The sequence below is a fragment of the Falco rusticolus genome, chromosome 2 (genome assembly GCF_015220075.1).
Source record: "Falco rusticolus isolate bFalRus1 chromosome 2, bFalRus1.pri, whole genome shotgun sequence".
NCBI classification, from domain to species: domain Eukaryota; kingdom Metazoa; phylum Chordata; class Aves; order Falconiformes; family Falconidae; genus Falco; species Falco rusticolus.
In genome coordinates, this window is record NC_051188.1 from 107,350,243 (window position 1) to 107,370,387 (window position 20,145).

Genomic DNA, 20,145 nt, shown 5'->3' on the forward strand with positions numbered 1-20,145 from the left:
TCCTCTGTGTTAATCTAAACAAATTGTAGCAAAATAGTTTTCACATTGCTCAGTGCTGTTTTCATGGTATGGCAATGCATAGTCCGTGAAGACACATATACAGCAGTGAATAGAATAATCCAGCACTTTGGTTTCTGCTACCTCTTATCATACATTTCTGTTTTCCTGAAGGGGATATTTTAGCGATGGCACATTTATTCATCACTAAGTTTAAATTTCACCATCAATAAAAGCAATGTTAAATGGGTAAGCAAACTGTTAGCTCACTAGCTATTAACAAGAAGCTTCCTAAGACTGGTGGTGGGTTTTATTTTGTTCTGTTTTGAGAGAATATTCAGCTGAGCATTTAACTAAAAATAACGGCTGGATGCTGTGTCACTGTGCTGGCTGTAGAATCAACATGATTATTTATAAAATACGCTCTAGAAATGGAAAACAAGATTAGTGATGACATGTCGGCAGTAAGACCTATGGAAAAATATCGCTAAGGCCAAAGGACTATGTGTAATCTTATCTGCTATTTCTAGCATGTGAGTTATTAGACCTACACCTTGGATGAAGCTGTTAAGCTTATTAACTGAGCCCATTTGTACTTCTCTCCCATTTTTAATTCCGTCACTTGGTTCCAGGCTGCAGGGCGGCCCCCACAGCATGATAAATTCAGAACATTATTGGCTCCCTCAGGCCCTGATTTAGCCATCTGTCATTATTCAGTAATGCACATACTTAAGTGCACCGCTAAGTAGGTATGGGCTCCAGTGTATGTTTAAGTGGTTGGCTGAACCACGGCCATGCAGATTCCACAGAGCTGCTAAATCCCCTGAGGGTGGAGCAGCCTGGTACTGCACATTTCCTCCTTAGAAGGCTTTGCCGCCTTCCTTTTTTTCTATACATCTTCAGAAATCAATAGGGCAGGTGTTCGAGGTCTGCTCCCCTCAGCTTAAAAAGGGGAGGCTAGGGCTAGAGGAGGTTTATCCTTCTACTGCAGCAAGGTAGTTATTTTCTTGCAGTTGTCTTGTTTGTTGTGACTTGTCCGAATCATAGCTAGGCTGTGACATTCTGCTGGAGACGTGGGATATACACGGTACGGTGGTCACTGAAGCTGTGCATGACATAATTCAGTGAACATACAATTTGGGCACCTTTTTGAACCATGATTATTTTTAGCCCTGGCCAAGTATCTGCCCAAATGGCACAGCCTGGAGGAAGAATAATCTTTCTCTCACGTACACTGTTCTTCTCCCTCACATAACTTAGAAGACCTGTTTAGTATATGAAATGTTTTGCCTGGAATGTTCCCACCCCAGCTTCCTGTGGTAGTGTCTTGTGCCCGTTATACACACATGCCTTTTGATTTTAATCCTCTCAGGGAACTGGCCTGTTAACTTTTTGGTTACTTTTCCAGTTGATCAGCTTCAGTAACAGTAATATTCTCATACAGAAAGACAAACATAGATTTATGGAGTTGTTCCTGAACCTTATGCATAGCAAAACTGAATTGGACTTTCCTCAGAAACAGTTGGTAGCCAACAGCATGTAATGAATCATATGTGTACTCTTTGCCTATAGCTATGCTATTAACTGGGAAACTGAATTTCTACCTCTTGAAGCTTGGTGTTGCATTCTTCTACCTCATGAGCTGTCTTAAGCTGCTCAAGAAGAGTCTTCAGTATTAAAACTATTTTCATATATTTCCTGTCAGATTGCAATCACCAAACGTCATGAGATCCACATATTTTTCAACTGCTGACTGTGATGTGATTGACTAGCCTGTGTATCAGAGAAGTGCCAAGTAATTTATCAGTTGTTCTAAGTTATTACCAGGAAAATCACAATCAGTCATGATACCTGATTTCATCTGCAGCGTTGTAACTGACATTCGGTTCCAGTGAGGGAAAGAAGAGGGTAAAGTTATCTGAAATGATCATTTGCCTGTTTGCAAGTCTTAACAGACACAGGAGCTCTAGTAAACTAGCTTGTAAACACCAGAGGGACTCATACAATTCTTTAGTTCAGAGTTATTTGATAAAAGCTGGGAGGAAAGGACTTTATTACTAATTTCATAATGCTGACTTTCCATGTGTGCAGTTTGTTTCTAGGAAACAGATTGTTCATATTTGGGATAGGGAAGGAAAGAATTGTTCCCATAAATAAAATAATTATGTACTTCAGAGAACGTGGAGAGCAGAGTCTAGGTGAACCTTAATTTACACTCTAAGATAAAACATGTTTTTAAAACTGCTTAATTTCCAGTTTCAGATTGAAGTTACGTATGATTTTAAGTGTAGTCCAACAGTGAAAAGATTATTAAAAAAAGAAGTACAAACAAGAGTCATTTATTCCTGTACCATGATTTGGCCAGCTGACTCAGACATAGCAAGAAGAGATGTGTTGGATAAAAGGTGACATTTTTAAATGGCCATTTAAACCCACTGTCATATTTCACTGTGGCACTGCATCCCATGATATCCAGTGATCACATGAATATCACCCCAATGTATAACGTGATGCCATAAATGCATCTTTTGTTGGATTTTAAGAAACTAATGCTGAAGCACTGGTTTCAAATCATAGAGCAGAAGATTAAACCTACAGTTCTGTGTTTCATGTTCCACTAGGTGTTTGGCATGTGAAGGCATAAATTAATAGTCTTCCCAGGTATACGGCCACAGTGAGGTTTAGAGAAAGCCCTGGGTCTTATACAGACTCTAACTTACAATATCCTTTGGTCTCTGACCTCCATGCATAATGCTTCCTTTAACAAGACTCTTTGAAATCAAATATTTGATATTTTTTAATGAGATGTTGACACTACCCCTTCAAAAAAATCCTTTAAATCACTTCTTCAGCATTTTCCAACTTCTCTGTGTGCCTGTGCACCTCGTGTAGTTATTTCTTTAGAGCTTTTGCAAAGATTTTTCCCAAGACTAAAATGCTGATTTCTTTTCAGCAAGAAATTTACATTACATTGCTTGCAATATTGCAAAGTAGATGATAAATTCTGTATACTCTTTTGATCTTCCCACAGCATCTGTGAACAATTCTACACATGCAAAAAAAAAAAAAAATCTGTAGAAGCTGTATACAATTATAAGCATTCACAAATGTTCAGGTACTTAACAGGACCTCCTACACTCAGCTAAAATAACCTCAGTGCAGTAAAACAGCCTTTTCTTAATGCAGTCTCCTGAAGAAGCTTGAAAGTCTATGATGGGTTTTACTGAGGAGGGGAAAAATATAAAATGCTCAATTATGCGCTTACATCGGTTTATGTAGTACATGTTTTGGATTTTCATCATGCAACGTGGATGACATTTTTAAATTACTGTGGTCAGAGCCATGCAAATGTGACAGTATTACACAAAGGAAATAAATTAAACATAAGAATATGAGAAATAGGTCCATACACTGAAGTTTTCATATTTATATAATAATGAATGGTTGGGGGTTTTTTAATGTCTCTTGTCGCACAGCAGATTGAAGTGGCATTCATCATGGACATTTTTATCCCAGTTTCTGCTTTCCAGGATGGAAGAAATAGAAATGAAAGTGATACAGTGCTTTGATATTCTGTCTCAGGAGATATCAAAATAGTATAGGGATCAGAGAGCTTTTCTGTCCTAGCATGACATCCTCAGGTTTTCTTAAAGTTAAAATTAACTTCAAGTCCCTGGGTAACTGTGACAGCAAAGGTGCAGTGAGCTGTTTTGGCATTGCTTGCAGAATGAGGCGCACTTTTATTCACTCTCAACAACCACATAACTCTTCTCTTCCTTCCTGCATCTTGTCAGAGTGCATACCATCTGGACACTGGGGACCTTGCGATCTTGCCTCCAGACCAGTGCTTGATTCCAATTTGGTGCCCCTCACAGCTTTTGCAGGCCAACCTGCACAACTTTCAAGCTTACTTGCAGAGTTTCCTGCTCTCTTCCACCTTCCTCTGCATGAAATGGGGTTACAGTCTGTCCTTCTGTGTCCCTCAGAAAGCCACATCCCATTGTAACATATGGGGTCCATCTGAGGGTACTAAGGGGGCTGATGGAGGAGCTCACCAAGCCACTCTTCATCATTTATCAACACTACTGACTAACCAGAGAGGTCCCAGCAGACCAGAGGTTAGCCAATGTGGCACCCATCTAAAAGAAGGGTGGGAAGGAGGATCTGGGAAACTACAGGCCTGTCAGCCTGACCTTGTTACCAGGAAAGGTTATGGAGCAGATCATCCTCAGTACCATCACATGGCACATGGGATCAGGCCCAGCCAGCATGGGTTTATGAAAGGCAGGTCCTGCTTGATGAACCTGATTTGCTTCTACGATAAGACGACCCACCCAGTGGATGAGGGAAAGGCTGTGGATGTTGTCTACCTTGACCTTAGAAAAGCCTTTGTCACTGTCCCACAGCATTCTCATGGAGAAACTGTCTGGACATGGCCTGGATGGGTGTACTCTGTGCTGGGTATAAAGCTGGCTGGATGGCTGAGTGTGAAGAGCAGTGGTGAATGGAGTTACATCCAACTGGCACCCAGTCACAAATGATGTTCCTCAGAGCTCAGTACTGGGGTCAGTCCTGTTCATTCTGTTTAATATCTTTATTGATCATCTGGATGAGGGGATGAAGTGCACTCTCAGTAACTCTGCAGATGACACCAAGTTGTTGGGGAGTGTTGATCTGCTGGAGGGCAGGAGGCTCTGCAGAGGGATCTGGACAGGCTGGACCAATGGGCTGAGGCCAGTTGTATGAGGTTCAACAAGGCTCAGTGCCGGGTCCCGCACTGGGGTCACAGCAACCCCACGCAGGGCTACAGGCTGGGGGCAGAGTGGCTGGGAAGCTGCCTGGTGGGAAAGGGCCTGGGGGTGCTGGTTGACAGCCGGCTGGGCATGAGCCAGCAGTATGCTTAGGTGGCCAAGAAGGCCAAGAGCGTCCTGGCTTGCCTGAAACAGTGTGGCCAGTAGGACTAGAAAAGTCATCGTCCCTCTGTACTCAGCACTGGTGAGGCTGCACCTCACTTTTGGGTCCCTCACTAGAAGAGGGACATTGAGGTGCTGGAGCGTGTCCAGGGGCAACGAAGCTGGTTGTCTGGAGCACAAGTCTTATGAGGAGCGGCTGAGGGAACTGGGGTGGTTTAGTCTGGAGAGGAGGATGCTCAGTGGAGACCTTATTGCTCCCTACCACTACCTGAAAAGAGGCTGTAGGCAGGTGGGGGTCGGTCTCTTATCCCAGATAACAAGTGATGGAACAAGTGGAAACAGCCTCAAGTTATGCCAGGAGAAGTTTAGTTTGGATATTAGGAAACATTTCTTCACTGAATTGGAACAGGCTGCCCAGGGAGGTGGTGGAATCACCGTCCCTGGAGGTATTTAAAAACCACGTAGATGTGCTCAGGGACATGGTTTACTGATGGGCTTGGCAGGCCTGGGCTGACAGTTGGACTTTATGATCTCAAAGGTCTTTTCCAATCTAAATGATTCTATGATACTATTTTATACTCATAAAATATAAAAGAATCATACTATGAAAGAAATATGATATTCATTCTTGGGGTAAGAATTTTGTTCTCTGTCTTTTCAGGGGTATTATGGCTGTCAGCTTCTTGGGAGCCATGGATATTGAAGCCTCCTAAAATCAAAACACATAACTGCATATGCTCCCTGTTGCACTGTCCTCCACAGCTTCAGCTGTTGGAAAAAGAAAGACTGGACATGTTAGTAGATATTGAAAACACACCAAAAGTACATCATTCAGTGTCTTTCCAGTGAGGAAAATATTTTGTATGGATTAAACATTTTGGATTTTCATAGACTTCTTTTCTCTATCTTTTTAAAAGGAATTTCCTGACTTTGAGAGCACAGTGACCAAAAAAAGAAAGTAAGTTGAGACCAGTTCGAGGTCTACACAGTGTCACTATGTTTGTGTGTTCCTTTCATCCTTGTTGTTTTATTAGTGTTTGCCTATGTTGCTTTAATTCTCACAGAGTACATGTATTAATGTTGCAGTTGGGAAGCAAGTATCAAGCTTGTAATGCAGTACTAAAGCTCTTTTGCCATGACTTTTTCATACACATAAAGCTTTCTTCCAAAATATGAGAACCAGGACAGCGAAAATCAAATGCAGTTAATCTCAGCTTGGTTTAACCATATGTCTGTTTTTCTGAAAGATTGAAGTGGTAACCTATTTTATAGCATGTTTGCACCATTGACCTGATAATCTCCTGAAGATTTTTTTGTTTGTGTTTTTAATCCAAATAAAAATGTAGTTTGACAAATTATTCAGATAAAGCAGGTCAGACTATATTTTATCAAGCATGTTTGTGACAGCAGCATGCTTTGCATCCGTTCATTAAGACACAATGCTATGGTTTGGGCTAATGATTAATATATGTTACTATGCAGAGGAATTTATTTTGAAAATTCTTTTTTGGCTTCAGGTTGAAGGCTATTACATTACTGAAGTGGTCCCCTTCAAACGAAATACAAAATCCTGCCTAGTGGAATGATAGAGGCAGAACTTATCTGTCTGCTGTGACTTCTTTTTTAGTTGGGGTTCCACTACATTCAGAACATCAATTGTAATCTATGTCTATTGCTGAGAAATATCAAATTATATAAAGATTTCAAAGAAAATCAAGAGCTCCTTTGTCTTAAGTAACAGTTTCAACCCATTTCTGGTCATCTGATAAAAACACTAGTAACTTACCAACTGCAAACACAGAGATATATGCACTCAGATCTGTGAGACCTCATTATCTGTGGCCGATGAGGGCCCTGTAAAAATGCTCCCAAAATTGCATTAATTAAAACCCGGTATTCACGGTTTTCTCATCATTCCTTAACACTTTTAAGGAAGCCAAATTGCTGTGTAGGCCCCACCCAAGGTTCATCCTATCAAACTCTACCAAACATCATGCAATCACCTAGCTGCCTATGAGTGTCCTGCTTAAATCAGAATTCAGTCTGCCCCAAGAATAGAAATAGTAGTCTATAGTGTCAAATCTTACAATGCAAATAAAACTATTCTATTCTAAAACTAATCCTATTCTAAATGAATTATCAGAATTTAGAAGGGTTGTCTAGATAGTTTGATTAATCAATAGAAAAAATGAATAAGCTGGATGAAAATAATTTTACCGAACATGAAAAGATTTTGTAATGAAAATTACTTCATTGTGAGTATCCAGCCATTACTGTCCTGGCATGATACCTCCACTGATAATGCAGAAATTTTCACATTAGCCTTTTCTGTAGATATGGAGAAAGTGAATGAGGAATTATCATTCTCTTTTTCTTACAGCGGGGCAACAAGAAAGTATCAACTGAAACAGAGTAGCAGAAGTAAAATAAACAGAAGTATGCCTTGCTTAGACAGTAAGAATTAAATTGTGGAACTCTGGAAGCAAAAAGAATAAACCAAGTGGTTTCAAAAGGAACTAGTACTTACGGACCAGATCCTTAAAAAACCAATAGTTCTGTTGCACCGTCTTGCTCAGGAAACCCTTCAGCATCTACGTGCCTGAAGCTGGGAGATGGATCTCAATTTTTGTGCTCTTTCCTTTCTGCTGATCATTGTCACAGATTACAGAGTCTCTGGTCTCGTCTAGTACAATCTTCTGGCTTCATCCTCTAGCTCATAAGTTACTGTCCATTGGGTTTTTTATAGACAAAATGAAATTAATTCACAGGGTATATCTTTGTTGATTCAAAGATTTCTTTCTCTTCTGTTAAGCTAATATATTCTTTAAGCCATCATCTATAAACTATCACCACAGACGGAAGTATGAGTTAGGACTATTCCTTGATGCAAATGTGCAAAAAGCTCAAGGTTTACTTGGGCAATCAAATGCCATCCAAGTTTGTGGAGGTGGTACGTTCATATGTAGCTCTTTGGTTTGACCCATTATTATGTCACCAAACCTCAGAAAATAATTTCTAGAAGTTGCAGGATACTTCAGATCATGTCTAAAGAAAAGTATCTCTTATATTCTTCCTGATGGGTTCCCTGATTCAGTCATGAATTCTTCATTCCAAAAAACTTGAATAACATATTTTTACAGAATGAAAACTCAGAAGCTTTCAGAGCTTTGCGTGGCATGTGGGAGTAGATGATTGGGTGAATGAGAAAAGTCAAGTAACACCAATTAATGCCAGTGGGAATTGCACAGCTAAATCCCTGTGGCCTGCTTTGAAGAATTAGTTTGAAAATATCCATATTTGATTAAATGTGCTTTCGTTTTTCATTCTGCCTTTCAGCTAATGGTAAATTCTTTTAATTCTTTTAGATCCATCCAGAAGTCCATGTCTGAAAATGAAGCATTTGGTTAGTAACTGCTTAAATCATTTACTGTATACTTGCTAATCTCACAGAGTAAACTTTAATTAAAGGGTCTGATTTGCTTTACAGCTATTGGAGCAAATGTAAAGGAAAGGAAAAAATACAGTTAAGCTATCAATATTTTCTACCTCCCCCTGCCCATGCTTTCCACAGAAACATTTGTAGGTAGACACTGAAAACAAACTAGCTAAACATAGAAAACAAATTGAGATTTCAAGAACCTATTGTGGGACAGTATGAGAAATACCCAGCATGCCCAGTGTTTCATTTAACCATTTCAATGAAAAACTGAAATATCTCTGATCGAAACAAATTCAGGTCCCTGCTTTTTTCCATATTAAACTACTTTAATTCAGATTTCACAGACAAGTTCACTGAAGAAGAAATTCAGGGTTTTTGTTTCAGCCTGTCCTGGCACTGCATATTATTATCCACACTTGTGATTCAATGGGTCCTATTTTGTAAATCCCATGGAGGAAATAATCACCAGTTTCTTAAAAAGTAAAAATTCCTAATTTTTTTCAGTGAGAGTTTCCTATTAGCATTTTATTATTTATTCTTTTGAGTCTGGGTTTAGTTGCTGTATCTAGTCCTTACTGAGTAAAAAGTTTTTTATATCTGCCTGTAATGATGCTGTTATATTTCATAACAATGTGTCTCAGATAGATGCAAGTTCCCCTACATTAAGACTTCATTCTGTAGCCCTGCACTGGGAAGACTTTCATGCAGAGCAGCATCAGTTGGGCTGCAGCATCCAGGCTGCAATGAATTCCCAGCACTTGACAGAGTCAACAAGTGCTTTCATAAAGAAAATTTTCTGACAGTCAGAGTGAAACCCAACATTAAAAATACCCAACAAAACAAAATAATAATAATAAAAAAACCCGAAAACCAGAAAGCACAAAAACCTTGTAGCTATCAACGTGCTGTGAAGCATGATCACTTTGAAGTTCACCGAGGGAAGAGAATGGCCATCTTGTTCTCAACGCCAACCTAGTTTCTGCCATTCAAGCTGAGACAGTAGTAGCCTTGGAGTGTGTGTGACACACATGTGCGCGTCTTTGATGCTATTTCTTGCAAATGCACTGGCTCATTAACTGTGAAATTAAATTATATTTATACAATTCCTGGAAGCAAAATAGAGGCACAGATGTTCTGTGAGCTCCTAGGTCTTAAAACCAGGGTTAAGATAACAATCATTTTCATTATGTTTTAACAGTGTTAAATGAGGTATCAGACAGCAGCAAAAGATGGTAAAACTTGAGGCCTGCTCCCAATAGATACCATCCTTCCATCGAATTTCCTATATTGCAAAAATATTAATTCATTTCCAAGTTCGAGCAGATGCTACACCGTTCTGCAAGCTTGTTTGATTTGCCTTTGATGCTATTTTTGTAGACCTTCCTGTTATTTCACGTTTGCTGTGAATTCAGGTGACTGCTCTCTGTGCTTTTACTTTAGACAGGAAAAATGTGAATGGCACACTTTGGCAGGGTTCCAGGAAGTCGGAGAATGATTCGTACATCAGAAGGCACTGTCAGCTTGAAGGTAATTGCTAAACATATTTCAGCTGATTTTGCATTTTCCACAAAGTATTTAAAAGGGCACCTAGGAAAATTTCTCATTTTTCACCAGTAATCTAGCTAAATAGTTTGTCAAGTCCTTTTGAGATTTACCTTGTCCTCAAGGGGGAAAAAAAAAGTAGTTAGAATAAAGCTTACCTTAAAACTGGGAAGCTAAGAACACACTTTGTGACCAATTCACTCCGTAGTGCAGGAGCCAAGGAGGACTTCCACTACAGCAGAGTGCTGTAGTTGTGTTGTATAGGGCTTGCCAACTATAACATGAGCCTACAGGAGGAATCCATGTTCCCTGTATACTTTATACTGCTCCAGGTATCTAACAGGGAAACGGTATAAATTTCCCCAGACAAATCCTTGTGACAGCTGGAAAACAGAGCTGGCAAAATTTTGTAGGCAAATGTTTTTTTCCAATTCTCTTCCTAAACCTGTTTTAACCAACTTATTGAAACAACCTTACTGCTAATATATGGAAAGTTGCTAGTGACACTGTTAACCAGTATAAATTCACTAAAAGAACTGTGGGAAATAACAAGTGAGCAGTCACCTTGTCTATTTAAACACAAACTGGACTCTTAAGAAAAACAAAAAGCCTTGATAATCTGCTTAATGTTGCTTCCAGGAATGGAATTTGTATTTGTACTTTTTAAAGTCAAGGTAAATTCATTATAGTTGCACAATCAGACTAAACCAGACCAGGTTCAACAGAATCAGAAACCAAGATAAGTGAAACTAAAGTGGATGCATGTTTTGTTCTCTACTTAAGCCAACAAAGTGGGAAGGTGGCCATTGCCTTAACTTTTAGTATCTCCTGTACAAATGGTTTAGATATCATCCAAATAGCTCCTGTACAAATGGTCTTGGTATCATCCACTGTCAGGAGATTCCACTGTTACCTGGATATGCCAAAGAAAGCAGAGGACAGGGCACCAGCTTTCCCTCTGGATTTCATTCACTTCACACTTGAAGATAAAATGGTGAATGCTTGGAAAGTAGATCTGACATTGCAGTACCTATCGTATTTGCCCATGTGTGGGCAAATTGGGTTTCTTGGAACCAGAACCAGAAAAAAGAGGTGACGGGAAAATTTAAAGGAACTCTGCTTCTGTGACTAGCAGATGAGGGGAAAAGGGACCTTCAGCTAGTCTCATTGGCTTGCAAGGGAAAAGGTTGTAATGACAGGTGAAAGGAATATTAGGCATCTCTCTCCTGACAAGTCTTACTTTTAACCAAACCCATTTTGTAATAATTCCTCAAACTAGTGCAGAGGTTGACAGTTTGGAGGTGGAAAAAGGCTGAGTGAGAAAGCAGAACTTTTTGACTTCCCTCCAGAGTCTTTTCTACTCAAGACTTTTTTTACCCTTTTAAATATCCAAAGCATGCAAAAGAAGCAGTGCACATTTTAAAAGCTGACAAGTGTTGCAATTGAAGAGCAGGGGCCCAGAGGGAACAGGAAGCAAAGCTGGCAGCTAAATAAAAATCTCCTTTTCCCCTACTGCAGTAAAATTATTTGAAGGGAAGCCCCCTTCACACAGTGGTGAAAACCATTGCAAGAAGATTTACAGTGTATCACTGTTGATCAAGATAATTTGTCACTATTGATCAAACCTTTCTCTTAACAGAGATAATCCTTCAAGGTCTGCAGTCTATTGCATAATATGAATTTCTGTTAGCTGTAACAAGCCATGCATGGTGGGCAGCGTAGACTTCTCTGCTTGCTTCAGAGCTGTATTCACAGACCTAACCCAAATCTCACTGAAATCAATGAAAAAACATCCACTGACACTGGTAGCCTTTGAATTAGGTCCTTAATGCTGATGTGTGTATTACCTCTACAAAAATCAATTTTCCAGACTGATAAGGCAGTAAAAACATGTATATCCCACAGACACAACAGTGGTAATACCCGTCTTTGCTCACAAGCCCAAACCCAAATTACAAGTACCAGATCTGTCAGCCTAAAAGCATCATTGTAGAAAAAGTTGAGGGTGCAAGTCACAGTCATTGGGCTTCCATGAAAGGGTATTACAGAGACAAACAGAAAAGAGCCGACACCTCTCAGAGTCAGTGGATGTAATTCTCCACTGCTCCCAATTCACTTTGCAGTGAAGTGACTGGTACCTGTTGCCAAACTAGGAAGAAAAGAACACTGCAGCTTACATATAACTTTTGCATGTGTTGGTGTTTTTGTGAGGTTTTTTTTACCCAAATACTCTATTCCATATTTCAATGGATTGAAGAGGTGATTTATGCAAGATTTAAGAGTACTGCGGATAACTGTTATTACAGCTAGCAAAAGAGATCATGGCTGGGGGGGGGGGGGGGGGGGCACCACTAAGGTTTGCTTTGATAACTTGCCATTGTTCATGTGGTTTTGAATGAAATGTCATTAAAAGCAGTGTCACTGTATGTAGTCTTTCAGGCTGAGGTCATTATAAATTGCTTCGCGGTTCTTTGTGATTTAGCTGCAAACAGCTACCAAGTAATACTATTTTGGACTAGGCTGTAAGAGGACTTGTGGGCACAGGACTGAATGCTGCAAGGTTTAACCTTGAGTAAGCTTACAGAGCACAGGGCTACAGTGTGCGGAGATGCCTGCAGGAGGTGAAAGCTAATCAGCCTGCAGACCAGAAACAACCCAGTTATGTTAATCTGGTGTTGCATAAGCACTGCTTGACATGAGTTACACTGCTTCTAGAAGTCCAGCTAGCTCTATATTTAAATAAACAACTGGATTGTCAGACACCTGGCCTTCAGTCACTTCAAGGAGATTTGTAGCTCCTTGAGACAACTTAAACTCTGGTCAGTCACGTTAGATTTGCAATGTAATATACTTTTTAGGAAAGCTTTTGGTTTTATTGTAAACATCAAGTCTGTAGGAGAAAGGCATTGCCCTATTACCACAGAAGCTCTTACAGAAGCCTCTAAAGGCAAACTGGTGTGATAATATTTTCTGTGACTCATTTTTCCTCTTCCTGTTGACGCACATGGCAAATAAAGGAAATTGTTTTGATGGGGTTTTCTATGCAGCTGACCTTGGTTTCAACATGGAACTAGGATGTGAAAAGACAATTGTTCTTTTTTGTCCAATGCCCAGACTGTAATTTGTAAGTTTTAACACAGTCTTACAACATCCAAGTTGCAAAACTATGAGTAAGATTACTTGTTATTCTGTTACAGTTTTTATTTGCAGAGGATTTTCTTTTAGGAAAAAACAATAATGCTAAAAATGTCTCTTGATTCAGGATTTGCCTTAAAAATAACCTATGAAAATATGTGTGCTAACTTGCCTGTACAGTGGCCCTTTAATTGTTCACTCACATGAGCTTAGGGGTTTTTTTGTCTAGCTTTATACCCATTGTAGTCTCATTCAATTCCAACATAAGCATAGGTGTTTTGAGGACTAGGATCTTACCTATCCCTTTGAATATAAATATCCATGATCATATTCAAGCAAATTTTTTCATGTGATCACTGAGGGATCTCAGTCACTCAGAATTATTCACAGAATTAATCTTTCCTTTTCTGTTGATTGTAAAGAAAACAATGGAATCAGTCTTACCTGCCTACAGTTAGCCTTGGTGAATCTGTATGTTAAGTTGTCCTTTTGCAAACGGGAGAACTACTGGTGTTGTAAGATATTCCTCAGCATCAGTAAAGATGCCAAGTTATGATTTATGAGAAAAAAAACCCAACACATTTCTACTGGTTTCTAGTAACTTTGGAAAAATAGGATAGCACATTGTGCTATGATTAGCAGACAATTTTGCTTCTGTTTTTCCCTGCTAAATGACTGAATGCCTCTGTGTTGATGGTATCTAATCACTAGGGCCTTTCCACAGCAGTATAATGGTGGAGGCTTTGCCTTAAGATTGGGAGTAAAAGTAGATCTTTCAAAGTAGATGAATTAATTACATTAATGGCAATTAATGACTGTCCTTCACGGTCAGTTAATGGCACTCCCTTGAATATGATTTAACCTGTTAGTTTGGAAAAGTATTTTAAACTATTTCTCGATCCAAGGATTCGAATATAAAATCAAAACTTCTAACAAAAATAATAATCGGCTATATCAAATTGGAAAGGCTCCCCTGAGACCATTTCAAAAAATTGGTATTTTAAAGGGTTATACTTTACCACGTTTGATCTACTTGGCAGACCAAGCGGACATAAAAGTTGCATATTTAGAAACCCTTGACTCGGTACTTAGAACTGCCATCAAGGAACGGTTACATCTACCAGCAAGTACCTGTGATGCAATTTTATATTCTAGCACAAGGGGTGGCGGTTTAGGTATTGCCAGACTTGTAGGATTAGTTCCTAGTGTACAGGCTGGAAGGATGGATAGGGTAGCATAGTCTTTGGATAAAACAATAAGAGAAGCTGCTAGGCAGGAGGATATCAAAAAATCAATTTGGGAGATTGTGGATTGCAGCAGGAGGAGATAAAGATAAAATACTTGGGATCTAAAATTGGTGATATTTGCTGAGGGGGAGGAATCAGTCTGGGAATGGGAAGTACCTGCTCAAAAAAACACCTTTCTGAGGCCTTTTAACTGGTGAAAAGAAGAATTTATAAATTTAACTAAACTGGTATCTCAGGGCTGTGGTATTTTGAATTTTGAGAAAGACAAAATAAGTAATAACTGGATTGAACATTATAGGGGCATTCCTCACAGAAAACTTGTTTGGACAATACCATTGAGAACTAACATATCCAGCTAGAGAGTTTCTGGCAAGGGGCAGGTATGAAACCTATATTAAATCTTGTAGACATTGCCAGGTGGAAGGTGAATCCTGTGCTCACATTATCAGTTACTGCCCCATAATACAAGATAATAGAATTAAAAGACATAATCAAATATGCAAAATTCTGGCTGATGAGTCTAAGAAAAAAGGTTGGTTTCTTTTCCAGGAACCATTATTAAAAGATAAACAAAATGAGTTGTTTAAGCCAGAGGAAAGTCAGGCCCTCGTAGTCAATGTCACAATCAGACATGAGAGCAAATTAACATCTTTAACAGATTCTGCTAATGAAAAAGTAAAAAAATATCAACACTTAAAAGATCAAATTCAAGAATTAAAAGACATCGTCACCATCAAATTTATAGGATTCCCTTTAGGTTGTAGAGGAAAATGGCATCAAAGTAATTACGGGTTACTGGATGGACTTGGACTCTATCTCCTGACAAGAGAACGTCGCTCAACGTTTAACAGAGCATTATTCTCATCAGTTGACATTGTACATATGTTTGCAAGTTATTCACATGCTATTGTTAGATCTAGTGAGTTGTAATGGTTTGTGTTTGTATGTTATTCATGTGCTATTGTTAAATCTATCAAATTACCGCAGTTGTTTATGGATTACAAATGAAGTACCCATTCTCTGCTAGATGGGATTCGAGGTACTAACTAGGGACATCAAATGAGACTCAAAATCATGACATGTCACTTATCCTGAAAAAGACAAAACTGCCAATTTTGACTTAGGTGGACAGGCCACCTTTACTTAACCTGGAAAAGAACACGTATATCTCTATATATGTGTGTTCATTAAATAGACTTAGTAAAATTAAAAGTCTTTTCAAAGAGTTGTTTGACCTGTTGTTGCTCGTTGCTGTAATGAAGGTACATACCCTTCCCATGCAAATCACTAATTTCTTGGAAGAAATGGAAGGACATTCATCCTTTGAAAGCAGTTTCTAATCTAACCTGAGATAAACACATCTCGGTTACAAAGAAATTTTTGCCCATTATTTAAATGAATATTCTACACCCTGCTGCTTTAAATTAGCAGGGCAAGAGGAAGTGCTTTGTGGGGCTCTGGGTTAGTAAACTGAGGACTAAGTACAGATGAAGAAGTACGCATGAATGAGTTTTCTTTACAGGAACCAGTTTGCCAATTTATTCTGTAGTCTTACTTCAAAGCAGTTTGAGAGAAAATGCCTGCTTAAATGATGTAAAATTAACTTTAGAGAGTCAAAATGTCAGCTCAAAATATCAGGTGTAATTCAAATTAAATTCCTCAGAAGAAGGATTTGAAACAGGATTGAAAAAAAATGAATTAAAAAAAAAATTGAAACAGGACATTTTAAATCATGTTTTGTTTTCTTTTCTTTTCTTTCTTTTTTTTTTTTTAACATAATTCACAGAAGATAATATTATTAGTGATGGGATACATTTGCTGCAAGGAAAGAAGATAGAAGAAACAACATGCCAGGTGAAAAAAGTACTTTTTTTCAGAATCTAAAATTTCATTCATATAAAATGTCTATTTCTTGCTCCCATTGCCTAACTTAAACTTCATACTCAGTATGCCTATGTATTTTAGAAGCTGAGTTTAAAAGAAACTCTGGTGACTACCTAAGTTGTGCACCATTTTCATTATGCAGACCATATGGATTTTAAAACTTAGGATTTTTTTTTTTCCCTGAGTGAATACATTTCTGTTAAATTGATGTGTTGGAATTGTGTCTAGCAAGATCTGTACTAGAGTGTTTAGATCAGTCTTGCGTGATCCATATTGGCATATGTATCCTAATGCTTTCTGAATTTTTATAAACATATGCCATATCTCCTCCTCATAACACTACATTAGTTATCTCACTAGCTTGAGGAATTGAGGAATTCTGACCCTTGGGTTTGCATAATAATAACAATAATTACATAAAAGTAGGTAACAGCCCATCAGCTGGTGAGCAGCAGAGCAGTGAGGAGAAAGGCTTGTAGCTCTGGAATTAGAATGACTGGCATTTGCTTTTCATTTCACTTCTAGTCCTATGTCTCCCCTGATATTATGTTACTTAAAGGGCCAGGTCATGATGCAACTCAGCTTAGCGCTGCTGATCTCACATGATGTAACAGTTTACCCATTCGGGAATCCGACTAAAAGTGTGTAATACACACCTATATGTTTGTATGGCTATGTGTCTGTCTAAATGCAGAATTAATACAACATTATTTGAAAGCTGAAAATCTGGTAAATTCTCCTTGAAAGAATATTACATTCAAGGTGAACATTAAACTTTATTAAAGGCTCCAAGCTAAGTTTCCTCTGCTGCTTCCATACAAAGTCAGGAAACCTTTTTGGATGCTTAGGTTAAAAGCAAGAAAAAAGCGTACATGCATCACCCTGAAGGCACCTGAGAGAAGATGGAGAACTGTGAAGATCCAGACTTTATGCAGTGCTCATCTCTAGTGTAGGCCAGAGACATGATCTGGCTTAAAAAGAAAAGTCAAATGATCTGCTTTACCAGGGGACAGATGACTGTACTGGAAACCAGTGACTTCAGTGTGTTCCAGATTTCTCCTGCTTTCCCTCAGGGTTTTATCTGTCTGTGTATTGTTAGTTTGTTCCCATGATTACCTCCTCCTCTCACTGCTGCCAAAAAGTAGGTGAGGAGGAAAGCAAGGAGAAAAGAACTCTTCTCTTCTGCATGTCTCGTTCTCTTTCTCTGTTCTCTTCCTCTCACCTTCTAAGTATTAAGAAGACAGATTATTCTTTGATTTCCCACAGCAGTTCTTCTCCTCCTTGGTGTGAGGGATGCCTGACTCTGCCCCTATCCTGCCATGGCAGCCACTGGGCTGATTCCTGGTTAAGATCCTGGAGGCCATTCCCTAGACATGATAGAATGGGGGGGGTGGGAGTGGGGGGTGGGGGGGGGGGAAGGAAGAAGAAATAGTAAGTTAAAAGGCCCATGTCTGCTTTAAGTCTGTTTCCTTAAAGTCCCTTAAGGCATCTCTCCATGAACTATTTGCCCCATTTTAAAAGCAAAGTTCTATTTTTGACTTCTCTAATTTTTTGAAGACTTTTTTGGGGCACATGACTAACAAGCTGTAGAGACTTGCATACCTCCAAGCTTTGGTACCAATTTGAGACCTGTTGAACTTGCTTTTCAAAAATTTAATATTTTAGAATGTTATTTTGAGTTCTAATGATTGTTACCTCTGGTCTTCATTATCATTAAGATAACATTTATATAATGCTCTTTAAAGCTTCCAAAACAGTCTGATGATGTCTGTTTTCGTTTGCTGCACTGCATTACGCACACAAATAAGGAAATGCTGAGGGAACAGCATTATGTGGGAGGCTCTCACACTTCTGCAAAATCAGCACAAATGAGCACCTGTAGTGCCTGTAGGCTGATGCACACAGCATGGGGACTGAACAGGAGGAATTAAAAGGTCTGTATGCAGCTGTAAGGCTGCATTTTCAGCATGACAGAAATGTGGTGGAATAGCTCATGCAACTGGAGTGTAAGCTGCCATGGACATCACTCCTATCTTCAAGAGGGCCAGAAAGAAGATCCAATGAAATAGAAGCCAGTCAGTTTTACTTCAATCCATAGGAATGTGATGGAGCAAACCCTCCTGGAAACTATTCCCAAACATGTGAAGAACAAGAAGATAATTGGGGGTATCAGCAAGGATTTATGAAATGGAAATCATGCCTGACCAGCCTGAGGGTCTTCTACAATGAAATAACTATCTTGATGGAAAGGGGAAAACCAGTGAATGTTGTTTATCTTGACATTACAAACCTTTCAGCGCTGTCCCCCAAAACATCCTAATGGGCAAACTAAAGAAATAGGGACTAGACAAGTAGACAGTGAACTGAATTTGAAATAGGTTGAGCTGCTGGGCTCAAAGGAATGTGATTAATGGCTCAAAGTCCCACTGGAAACCAGTGATTTACCCCAGGGGTCAGTCCTGGGTCCAGTACCATTTATCATCTTCATTAATCACATGGATGATGGGATAGAGAACACCTTCAGCAAATTCACATTCAGTACAATGCTGGAAGGAGTGGCTGATGCACCAGAGAGTTCTCCTTGCCCATCAGAAGGCCTTCAACAGACTGCAGAAATGGACAAAGAGGAACCTCATGAAGTTCAATAAAGGGAAAAGCAAAATCCTGAGCCTAGGGAGGCATAACCCCTTCTGCCAGTACAGTCTGGGGGCCAACTGGCTGGAAAGCAGCTTTGCAGAAAAGGTCCTGGGGGTCCTGGTGGATACCAAGTTGACCACACCCTTGGAGCAAAGAAGGCCAACAGCCTCTCAGGCTGCATTAGGCAGAGTGCTGTCAGCAGGCTGAGGGAGGTGATCTTTCCCGTCTGCTCAGCAGTGGTGAGATGACCCACCACATATGGGTGCTGGGTCCAGTTATTGCCTCTCCAGTACAACAGAAACAGGGAAAATACTGGTAAGTCCAATGAAGGGCCACAAAGATCATTAAGGGACTGCAGCATCTGTCATACGAGGAGAGGCTAAGAAAGCTGACACTGTTCAGCCTGGAGCAAAGGCGGCTCAGGAAGATCTGATGTATGCGCACAAACACCTGATGGGGGATGTAAAGAAGACTGTACTCAGTGGTGCCCAGTGACAGGATGAGAGGCAATAGGCACAAACTGAAATACAGGAAATTTCATTTAACATAAAGAAAACACTTTACTGATCTGAGGGGAGATCAAACACTGGAGGAGGCTTCCAAAAGAGGCTGTGTAAAGGCTGTCTTTGGAGATACGCAAAACCTGTCAGGACGTGAACCTATGCAACTTGCTCTGGTGACCGGCTCTGAGCCGGGAGCTAACTAATTATCCCCAGAGGTGTATTACTGCCTCAGCTGGTCTGTGGAGTCTGTGATTCTGAGACATGGAAGGGCCATTTTACAAGCAAGAGTAAATAGCATAGATGAACATTTTAGGTTACTTTTCCTCTCAGTCAAGAAAAAAAATAAGAAAGAAAAATAGAAAGAAAAATAAAGATGGAAAAAAAAAAGCAGCAAATAAGTTTCCCTGAGTACTTCACAAAAACTTTAATCCATTTCCATTTCCTAAATAGAAGCTCATTTTTTTCCATTCATTCTGTAAGTTCCAGAAAGCTGGGGTTTCGAATGGAAGTATGGGTTTAGGGACACAGCATGAGCAACACTGTAATAATTGCACCTTACCATAAAAAGTAGCTTTACTTTCTGCATTTACTTTTCATATCTTTTTTCTTGTTTGTTCATGTCTAGCAGGGCTCCCTTGATGGCTCAAAGCCTTTGTAGCATACTGGGAAGGACATAAAATATGAAGTAATACAGTCTTTGGGCTAATACATTTTCAAAAATGTTTCATGCCTCATTTCTCACGTAAATTCTTAGGTTGCATTCAGCCTTCAAAGTGTCATTCATATTCATGAAGAAAAAAGGCTAGTGTTCATTATTTTCACTGATAAGCTATAAGCACTGTCAGGCT

General features: G+C 39.4%; 1 protein-coding gene across 3 annotated transcripts in view; it reads left to right on the forward strand.

The window, feature by feature from the left end:
• LOC119143519 (SAM domain-containing protein SAMSN-1-like) overlaps positions 1 to 20,145 on the forward strand; it is a 98,297-nt gene that overhangs the window by 16,856 nt on the left and 61,296 nt on the right. For 2 of the 3 annotated variants that reach the window (XM_037377857.1, XM_037377858.1), the window contains 4 exons: positions 5,828 to 5,868; positions 8,276 to 8,313; positions 9,790 to 9,876; positions 16,060 to 16,127. In XM_037377857.1, the coding sequence (XP_037233754.1) occupies positions 5,828 to 5,868; positions 8,276 to 8,313; positions 9,790 to 9,876; positions 16,060 to 16,127 (234 nt within the window). The remainder of the gene's footprint in view (positions 1 to 5,827; positions 5,869 to 8,275; positions 8,314 to 9,789; positions 9,877 to 16,059; positions 16,128 to 20,145) is intronic. The other variant, XM_037377859.1, reaches the window with a different exon arrangement.